At 52.5% G+C, this 8,928-nt stretch overlaps 2 protein-coding genes across 2 annotated transcripts; one reads left to right on the plus strand and one right to left on the minus strand.

The window, feature by feature from the left end:
• Window positions 1-249: 249 nt before the first annotated feature.
• Window positions 250-5,132, minus strand: C4H2orf81 (chromosome 4 C2orf81 homolog). Its single transcript, XM_045549902.1, has 4 exons — window positions 4,974-5,132; window positions 2,107-2,346; window positions 1,793-2,014; window positions 250-1,654 (listed from the first exon to the last, which is right to left on the minus strand). Exons 1-4 carry the CDS (start codon window positions 4,989-4,991, stop codon window positions 308-310), a joined length of 1,827 nt encoding a protein of 608 aa, XP_045405858.1. The 5' UTR covers window positions 4,992-5,132; the 3' UTR covers window positions 250-307.
• Window positions 5,133-5,159: 27 nt separating this feature from the next.
• WDR54 (WD repeat domain 54) lies at window positions 5,160-8,891 on the plus strand. Its single transcript, XM_045549912.1, has 10 exons — window positions 5,160-5,226; window positions 5,608-5,830; window positions 5,998-6,060; window positions 6,455-6,521; window positions 6,614-6,667; window positions 6,998-7,125; window positions 7,992-8,092; window positions 8,193-8,355; window positions 8,547-8,621; window positions 8,699-8,891. Exons 1-10 carry the CDS (start codon window positions 5,183-5,185, stop codon window positions 8,828-8,830), a joined length of 1,050 nt encoding a protein of 349 aa, XP_045405868.1. The 5' UTR covers window positions 5,160-5,182; the 3' UTR covers window positions 8,831-8,891.
• The last annotated feature ends 37 nt before the right edge of the window (window positions 8,892-8,928 follow it).

The following is an 8,928-nucleotide window of genomic DNA, read 5'->3' on the forward strand; positions in this document are numbered from 1 at the left end:
AGCCAAACCCACTTGTAGCGCTGATGTCTACTCCTTGGGGGAGGTGGGTTTCCCCAGAATGCCTCTGCTGGGGAGCAGCCTTGGCCCAAATGCAGGGTCTCCTAAGGGTGGTGGTAAGGCTATGCCCTGGAACAAGTGTTCTATCTTCTTCTAGACCTGCAGGACAACTGCTGCCCTTGGGGTTCAGTGAGAGAGTAAACACCCTTGGAAGAAACTGACAGAGACATCAGACCAATTCTTAAGGCAACTCAGGTGTTTATTTCTGGCAGGCAAACAGAGGGAATGGCCAGTTCCTACTGCCAGAGGCTCAGAGCTCAGAATGGGGCAGGGGCTTGCAAGGGACTGACCACACTTTGGGGGTTGAGTTCATTAGCTGTGTCCTAGTCACCTGGGGCTTTGGCGCACCTGTCTGGATGGGGTGCTGGTCAATGGGAGGAAAGGTGCCGCCTTCTTTGTCCTCCTCCCGGAGCACGGCAGAGCTGAGCAGCACCTGGGTGCGTGGGTTCCACATGCTTACACCAGGGGCCAGCTTCGTGGCTTCTGGCAGCAACATGGGCTTCCACATCACCTGGGACGTGGCCTTGAGGACATGGGATGTAGTTTGAAGCCATGTAGGAGGATTCTGATCCTCCCTGTCTGTGCGCTCCAGGCCCTGTGCAGACACACGGGTCCGGCCAGCCCACAGGTCACCCAGCAGCTCGGCCTCCCCCTCCCAGCCGCTGGGCCACTTGGCACTGGGCCACAGCTTGGGGCTGGGGCTGCGAGCCACATCAAGGAGCTCCCGGTGCGCGGTAAGGAAGCGTAGCCCGGGCCTGGGGAATGGCAGGTTTGACCAGAAGGATGGCGGCTGTAGGCGTAAGTTTAAAGTGGGGGATTGGGGTCGGCGGCCTGGGCCCAAGCCACGGAAAGGAACGGCAGAACGGAAAGGAAAGAACTTTGCCTGGAAGACGGGGATGCTGGGGCTAGGGGCTTGGGGTTCCGCCCGGGCCTCGGTCTTCTCACCCCGCTGACGCCCACGGTAGGCATCCAAGGGGCGCGTATCGGAGTCTGGGACCAGGACCTCAGCCAGGGGGTGCACCCAGTGGTTCGGGAACCGCGTGGGGTCCAGGCGCACGGCCGCCTTATGGCGCACTCTGTAGGGAGGCGCGCTCAGCCGCACATGCGGGCGCCGGGGCTGCTGCGGCTGGAAGGACGCTGAGGGACTGAGCCGGGTGGGGCTGCCCCTAGCGGGGACAGACACGTTCGAGGTCACGCGGGGTACCCCCTCTGTCCTGGGCTCCAGCTGGTCCCCAGTCGCGGCCAGCTGGGGCATGCCGTAGCTGAGGTCTTCCAACGACTGGGAGCTGAGGGGCTGTACCCTCTCGTCTGAGGCCTGGGAGCTCCCTACCAGGGGCAGCTCCAGAGAAGGATGCGGACTGTTGGCAGACTCCACCTCCAACGATGACTGGAAGCTCTCGTTCAAGGGCATGGCGACGAGGGGGTCCAGTTCCTCTAAAGCACCTCTGGGCTCTGCCTCTTGAAACAGCTCCGCTGTGGGAGGGAGGCCCGGGGTGACTCTCTGCTCCGGAGAAGGCTCCAAAGATTCCATCTGCTCTTGGGAGCCTCTACCCATCCATGATCCTCCTAAAGCGATCCGGTCCACGTTCCCGGGGTCCTGGGGAAATACACCAGGTAGTGAGGTGTCGGAAAGGAGAGAAAAGCACTAAGGACAAGGGAGTCCTGAGAGGCTCCTGAAGAAGTCAAGGATGCAGCAGGGTTCATGGGTCAGGAGAGGGCTGGGGGCTGGGCTTACTTCGCCTTTGAAGTTCTCCTGCAGGTCCTCTAAGGTGGGTGTGTGCAGCACTGGCACTGAACCTTGAGCCCAGGAGTCTATCATGCATGCCGATGGCTCCTCGTCCTCGCCCCATGTGGGGTCCTCAGCCACTGCAGATTCTCCCTTGTCTTGGGGTAGGAAGCGCCACTCAGTGATCTGCAGCATGGCCTCCCGGGCTTGGCTGATGGTGAATGGAATGCACTGTGGAGGCAAGGGCGAGAAAGGGTCTCAGGCCTACAACCAGGCGCGGGAGGGGCAGGAGATAAGTCTAAAGGACCCAGATCCAAGCCTACCTGTTGGGTCAGGTAGACTTTGAAAGCGGAATCCATGACCCGAGCCAGCAGATCTGCCAAGATGTCACCTACCACCTCCTCTCCCTCCTCAAGAGCCATAAGCGCCATCCACTCGGCCTCACTGAGCCTCCCAGGCACGATATCCACCTGTGGCACTGACACAGTGGGTGGCCGTGCCTTTTCTGCCTTGGATCGGGTCACCCCACGGTCTCGCTGCTGCCTTTCCTGTCTCTCTGGCCTCTGTGGGAACAGAACAGGGCAGTCAGGGCAGGGACCAAGGAGTGGCTATGGGATAGGAGGAAACGTTTTCAAGTTGTCTAGTAGGAAGGAAAAGGGAAATGGACAACAATTTACTAAGAGCCTACTATGTGACAGATACTTTTTAGGTATTTGACCTAATTAATTTAATTTTCAAATCAGCCCACTAAGCCCATTTTACAAAGAAACTTAAGTTTGACAGAAGTTAACCATTACTTGGTTGGGAGCACACAGTAAGCAAGTCCTGGCTATATAAAGCTCTAACTCCATGGCCCTTACTATTTGCACTAGTGCAAAGTGTTCAAAATTCTTGAGAGTTCAAAGAACCTGTGAAAGACAAGACCATAAATGGTGGATCAATAATAGCAATTATTGGTGCTATTTAGAGTCTCTTCTATATTTTTTTACCAACTATTCTTATCTCCATTTTACAGTAATTTGCCCAGGATCACACAAGTAGAAAGTAGTGGAGTTGGAATTTATATGCAGGTCTGTCTGACTCCAGAGCTTAATTCTATCCTGCCTCCCAAACAAAAACATTTGCAACAAATATGAAAAAGGATAAATACTCTCAAATATATTACAAAACTCATATAAAAAAAGATAAGCTGGTGGGCATGGTGGCATATGCCTGTAGTCCCAGCTACTCGGAAGGCTGAGAAAGGAGGATCACTTGAGCCCAGGAGTTTGAGTCCAGCCTGGTCAACCTAGCAAGACCCCATCTCTTTAAAAAAATAAACAAAAAAGAAGAAAAACCATTTAAGACCCCAGAGATAAGCAAAGGACATAACATTTCACCAAAGAGGATATGTAGATAACTAATAAATACAATATTTGAAAAGATATCCAACCTTCAAAATATCAAAAGATGCAAATTTAATTGAGATTCTGATTTTTAGGCCATCAAATTAGAAATTATTTTCAAAATAGGAATACTCAACACTGGCAAATGTTTGGTAAAGTACATAGTGTGACACCATGCTGATGGGAATGTTAATTGAAACTGTCACTCAGCAGTGTGTATCAAGAGCCTTAAAAAATGTTTTTACTCCTTCAGCCCTGCAATTTCAGTTCTATAAATACAGCCAAAGGCATCTTCTGAAATGAAGATAAAAACATGTTTACCAACATATTCCCTGTGGTATTTTTTATAATAGTAGAATATTGAAAACATGTCTAAGAAAAAAAGAATAGATGGTTAATTGTGCTATATGTGTGTGCTACACATGATGGCATATTATGCAATGATTAAAGGTAATCTTTAGGAAGAATTTGCAATGGCATAGGAAAATGCTTACGATGTAATGTTTAGTGAAAGAATACAATTATGTTTTTAGATATATAAACTAGTATGTGTTAAAGAAGAGGAAAACACCAAAATGATAACAGAGGGTATGTTTCCTTCCTATGCTCGTTTCTATTTCAGAAGTGCTCTACAATGAGTTTGTATCCGTTTATAATCACTTAAAAAGACTAGTCCCCAAAACGCATGTTAGGGACATAGGAATTTACTAACAGTCTCTTGAGAGTCTCCTCACTTCCCACAACAGTCTCCTTGAACCTGGTTCCTTCCAAAATTTACCTCCAATTGTGATCTTCTTAAATCTTTGTCTACAGCACTCTCCTTATAGACACACACACACACACTCAACCTTATTATTGTTTCATACCTCATGTTCCCTAAAATTCATTCTCCCCTGAAATCTGGTGTTTTCTAAATCTCACACTGAAAAAATCCATTAAGCCTCATTTCCCTTTGCCACCATCGAGAACAGCCCTGTGGCAAGCTCCAGGAGTGGCCCACAGCCCAGGCCAAGCTTGACCAGAGCGGGGCAGATAGGACTGGGACAAAAGAGTTGGTTCCTGGCTAGGAGCAGTGGCTCACGCCTGTAGTCCTAGCACTTTGTAAGGCTGAGGCAGGTGGATCACCTGAGGTCAGGAGTTTGAGACCGGCCTGAGCAAGAGTGGAACCCGTCTCTACAAAAAATAGAAAACTAGCTGGCCTTCTACTTGGGAGGCTGAGGCAGGAGGATCGCGTGAGCCCAGAAGTGTGAGGTTGCAATGAGCTATGATCACGTCACTGCCCTCTATCCCAGGCAACAGGGTCGTGGACAAAGACGTTTTGACAAAGGCTCTTCAAATCTGTTTTATTATAAAATTTATGGGCTTTTAAATAATTTGCCTTTCAAGTGCAGCCTCAGAGATGTTGTTTAATTCATTTCTTCCTTCTGAAATTCCCGAAATAGATGATTTATCTATCATCACCTCTCCCCAAAGGCCTATTTCTGGTTTATCCAATTAAATAAGCACCTCAATGTAAGGGAATTATTACGTGCATTAGCTGTTTCCAAGTTCACTTGTTCTCAGGCTCTACACCACCCATCAACACTTTCCCTAATGGCCCGAGTGTGACAAAGCGTGTGAGTGGGCGTGATGCAAGTAGGTGTAGGTTTTCTACCCAAATACCGACGTGGCTCTCTGGGTCATCTAGAACGCCCACACGGTGGGTGGAAGCAAGTAGGGGCGCCGGGCGGCGCGGAGCTGGCCACTGTTCCCGACTGACCTTAACGCCCGTCCCTGGCTCTGGCGCACCCCCAGCTAACGCTCACCGAGCCTTCGTGAGCCATCGCCACCGCAGTCGCGGCCGCACCAACCCAGGCGTTTCAGCTGCACCCGGGCCTCCCAGCCGCCTGACGGTCGCCTCGGCAACCACGCGACGCGCAGGGTGGATCGCCCCGCCCACAGTTGCCCCGGCAACCGCGCTGGGCGCTCCGGCCATTCACCCCGCCCAACGGCCGTGCGTACGTGCGTCGTCTCCATGGTGGCGGCGGATTCGGAGGGAGAGAACGCACCCGGAGTCAGGCAAGGGGATCTGGGGCTGAGGGTGTGACTTCTGACCTGGGTTGGGGGCTTCGGGGAGCTCAGCCGAGGGAAAAAAATGTCTAGGGGCCTCATCACGCCTTCTTAGCCCGCGCTTAGGGCCACCAGGTGGTCCTGTGCCATCACCATTGCACCTCTAGAATTCCCCCCCATCGCCTCATGACTCAGCCCTGGGACTTCTCTCTCCTGCTCCAGAGTCACTCTCCGCGTCATGTGACCCGTCCCCCGTCACCGCCCTCGGGGTGCCCTTCATGTGACCCAGACTCCGAGGTCCCCCGAAGTGTCCCCTGATAGCCACCCCTTCAGGAATCTCCGCTGTCGTCTGTTTCCCGCGCGCCCAGTGATTTGGGTGTCCCTTCCTAGGATGTTCCGTCGAGAGCGCTCCATTCCCCTTCGAGGCTCAGCCGCCGCCCTGTGCAACAACCTCAGTGTGCTGCAACTGCCGGCCCGCAACCTCACGCATTTTGGAGTGGTTCACGGACCGAGCGCCCAGCTTCTCAGCGCTGCCCCTGAGGGTGTGTCCTTGGCCCAGCGCCAACTCCACGCTAAGGAGGGCGCTGGAGTGAGCCCCCCACTTATCACTCAGGTGAGGCATAGAGTTGGGAGTGGTGTTGCTGAACCCGGGCCTACCCCTTTACCCTTTCTCTCCAAATCTCAAAGAAATAGGCCTTCCCTAACCTCTGAATTTACACTCTTTGACTTCTCATGTCCCCTGCTCTGATTTTCTCCCTACACTGATCCACTTCCTTCCAGGTCCACTGGTGTGTCCTCCCCTTCCGAGTACTGCTGGTACTCACCTCACACCGAGGAATACAGGTAAGAAGAACACCCTCCTGCCTTACCCCACAGTTTTGTCAGCTCCCCTGCCAGGATTCCAGACCCTTCCCCACTTGCCTCTAAACACTTCCAAACTTTTCACATGCTTAGCCCACTCCCTTTTTCTATTTCTCATCTTAATTTCTTACATCTTTTCTAGTTCCCAGGTGCCACCTTCAATATCTGCCCCTTTACTAGTTGTATGACCTTAGGTAATTAACTACTCAGAGCCTCAGTGTCCTTCTCTGTAAAATGGGGATAAAAGTAGTACCTACCTGCCAGAATTGTTTTGAGGATTAAATGGGCTAAAGCTAACATGTATATGTGAAGTACTCAGTACAGAGCCAGCAGAGGTCAGCTGGATTATGCCCCCATCCTTGCCCTTGTCTTGCAGATGTATGAGTCTGATGGCTCTGTCATGGTCTATTGGCACGCTCTGGACTCTGGAGATGCTTCTCCAGGTACCTGCAGGACCAAGTGGGGTGGGGGTAGGGAGTGTTTGCTGGGGCTGGGGGAAGCACTATTTCTGATAGTTTTCCCCTTTCATACTCAGTACAGGCTGTGTTTGCACGAGGAATTGCTGCCAGTGGCCACTACATCTGTGTGGGTGAGGGGGCCAGGGGCAGGGCATTGATGAGTGCTGGGAGTATAGGGGTATGGGCTTTGGGCAGGAGAATGCTGAGAGCCTGAGGAAATTGTGGAGGGTTAGAGGGAAGGGTGGGGGTGGAGGGTAATCTGAAAGAATTCCAAAAAGCCATGGAGGGGTTCAGAGGGGCAGGGTGGGATAGGAGGGTAGTGAATGGAAGGGCAGGGCTGTCAGAGCAGTGAGAGGTGGGTTTGTTACTAAGGTTTCTGGGACAGAGGGAGTGCTGAGTGTGGTGGCTGGAGACCCAGGAGGGTCAGGGAGCCATCAGTGGGGCACTGGTTTTGGCTGCAGGAACATGGTCAGGCCAGGTGCTGGTGTTTGACATCCCAGCCAAGGGTCCCAACATTGTACTGAGCGAGGAGCTGGCTGGGCACCAGACACCAGTCACAGACATTGCCACCGAGTCTGCCCAGGGACAGGTGAGTGGACTTCCCCTACCCATTCCAGTGAGCCCTGGAACTTTCCCCACTCTGGGATGCAGGGGACTGGGGTTCAAGTCTTGGCTCTGCCATTAAGCAGCTGGATGACTTTGGGCAAATCTTCACTTCCCTAGTCTTTGACAACCTTGGATCCAGTGAGAAAGCCAGAGATACTTTATTTGTGTGGCATTTTGTAGTTCACTAAAACTTTTTAATACAGGTGTGAATTTCTAAGTTGCTTTCTAGCTCTGACACGTGTAGCTTTCTTCTCTGGACTTGGGCACATCCTACTTACTCCAGCCCAGCTCCAGTGCCATCTTCTCCAGGAAGCCTTCCCCCTATTCCAGCTCCCACTGATCTTCCTTAGCTGAACCCTGAATTGATACTGCCCTCAAAGACAACTCTTGTCTCCCCAATTGGTTTGTGAACCCCTTGAGAACAGGGTATGTATTTCCTAATTCATACTCTCCACTGTGCCTGGCACAGGGGTGGGCCCATGGGCTATGCTGGCTGCCAGGTGTTGGTGTTGGGGGTTGGAAGGACCAGGGTCTAGGCATGACTGACTGGCTCGCTCACTGCAAGCCCTCCAAAGGTCATGACACTGTGGCCTCAGGATATCATCCATTCAGTGAAGACAACTGTATATCCCCTCTTAACACATGGTGTGTGTGGGAGAGGGAAGCTATGAGACTCTATCAAGAAATGCAAGGGAAGCAGTTCATGCTTCCTGAGGGAACCCTGGGGGTTTCTTGTGGGTCCAGCTGGTGAGGGCTCCACACAAATACTGCCTTCCTTCCTCTCCTGCCCTGAATACAGGACCAGAGCAGGGGAGAAAGGGAAGGGCTAATCCCACCTTTCCCCCTCAGGATTGTGTGGTTGACATGGTGACAGCAGATGACTCAGGCTTGCTGTGTGTCTGGCGGTCAGGGCCAGAATTCACATTACTGACCTGCATTCCAGGATTCGGGTAGGTGAGGCAGAAGGGGGTGAAGGCCTTCCTGAGGTAGCTTCAGGATGGGGAGTGGGACTGGGTCTGGTGAAATCAAAATTGGGTGTCACCCTTGCAGAGTCCCATGCCCCTCTGTGCAGCTGTGGCAGGGGATCATAGCAGCAGGCTACGGGAATGGGCAAATTCGTCTGTATGAGGCTACTACAGGAACTCTGCACGTCCAGATCAACGCCCATGCCCGGGCCATCTGTGCCCTGGACCTAGCTCCTGAGATGGGCAAGGTCAGTCTCCTCGTCCATCCCTGCATACCCTTTCTCCTGGTGTTGGGATGTTGAGAGAACACCACAGGCTTGTCTTTGCTACTCAATGTAGTCCTCCTCCCCAGGGCTCCTGGACTGGATATTCCAGCCTATACCTGTCCCCTGCCAGGGCATTCTGACTCCCATTCACTCCTCCCTGCTTGTCTAAACAGCTACTCTCTGCAGCTGAGGACACCTTTGTGCATATCTGGAAGCTGAGCAGAAGCCCAGAGAGTGGCCACATTGAGGTCTGTGTCACGGGAGGGGTGGGATGGAGGGTCCGAGCATGAGGCACCAGGCCCTGACCAGCCCGTTTCTCCTCCAGGTGGAACACTGTCATGGTGAGTGTGTATTCGACACCCAGGTCTGTGGTGCTCGATTCTGTGATCCCTCAGGCAACTCCTTTGCTGTGACTGGCTACGACCTTGCTGAGATCCTGCGATTCAGCAGTGTGTGAGAGAAGAGCAGCTTCCTTTCTCCCTATACTTTGTATATTTATAAAGTACCCCTTCCACCCAGTCCTGGTCTGATTACTCAGTATCACAGTCATACTTC

This window comes from Lemur catta, chromosome 4 (genome assembly GCF_020740605.2).
Source record: "Lemur catta isolate mLemCat1 chromosome 4, mLemCat1.pri, whole genome shotgun sequence".
Lineage (NCBI taxonomy): Eukaryota > Metazoa > Chordata > Mammalia > Primates > Lemuridae > Lemur > Lemur catta.

Bases quoted from the DNA above. Each gene is read 5' to 3' on its own strand.
- WDR54 (XM_045549912.1), top strand. From the start codon at position 5,183: ATGGTGGCGGCGGATTCGGAGGGAGAGAACGCACCCGGAGTCAG. The intron at 6,061-6,454 runs GTAAGAAGAACA...CTTGTCTTGCAG, and splicing joins CCTCACACCGAGGAATACAG to ATGTATGAGTCTGATGGCTC. The intron at 6,522-6,613 runs GTACCTGCAGGA...TTTCATACTCAG, and splicing joins CTCTGGAGATGCTTCTCCAG to TACAGGCTGTGTTTGCACGA.
- C4H2orf81 (XM_045549902.1), bottom strand. The intron at 2,015-2,106 runs GTAGGCTTGGAT...TTGCCTCCACAG, and splicing joins AAGTCTACCTGACCCAACAG to TGCATTCCATTCACCATCAG. The intron at 1,655-1,792 runs GTAAGCCCAGCC...GTATTTCCCCAG, and splicing joins AGGAGAACTTCAAAGGCGAA to GACCCCGGGAACGTGGACCG.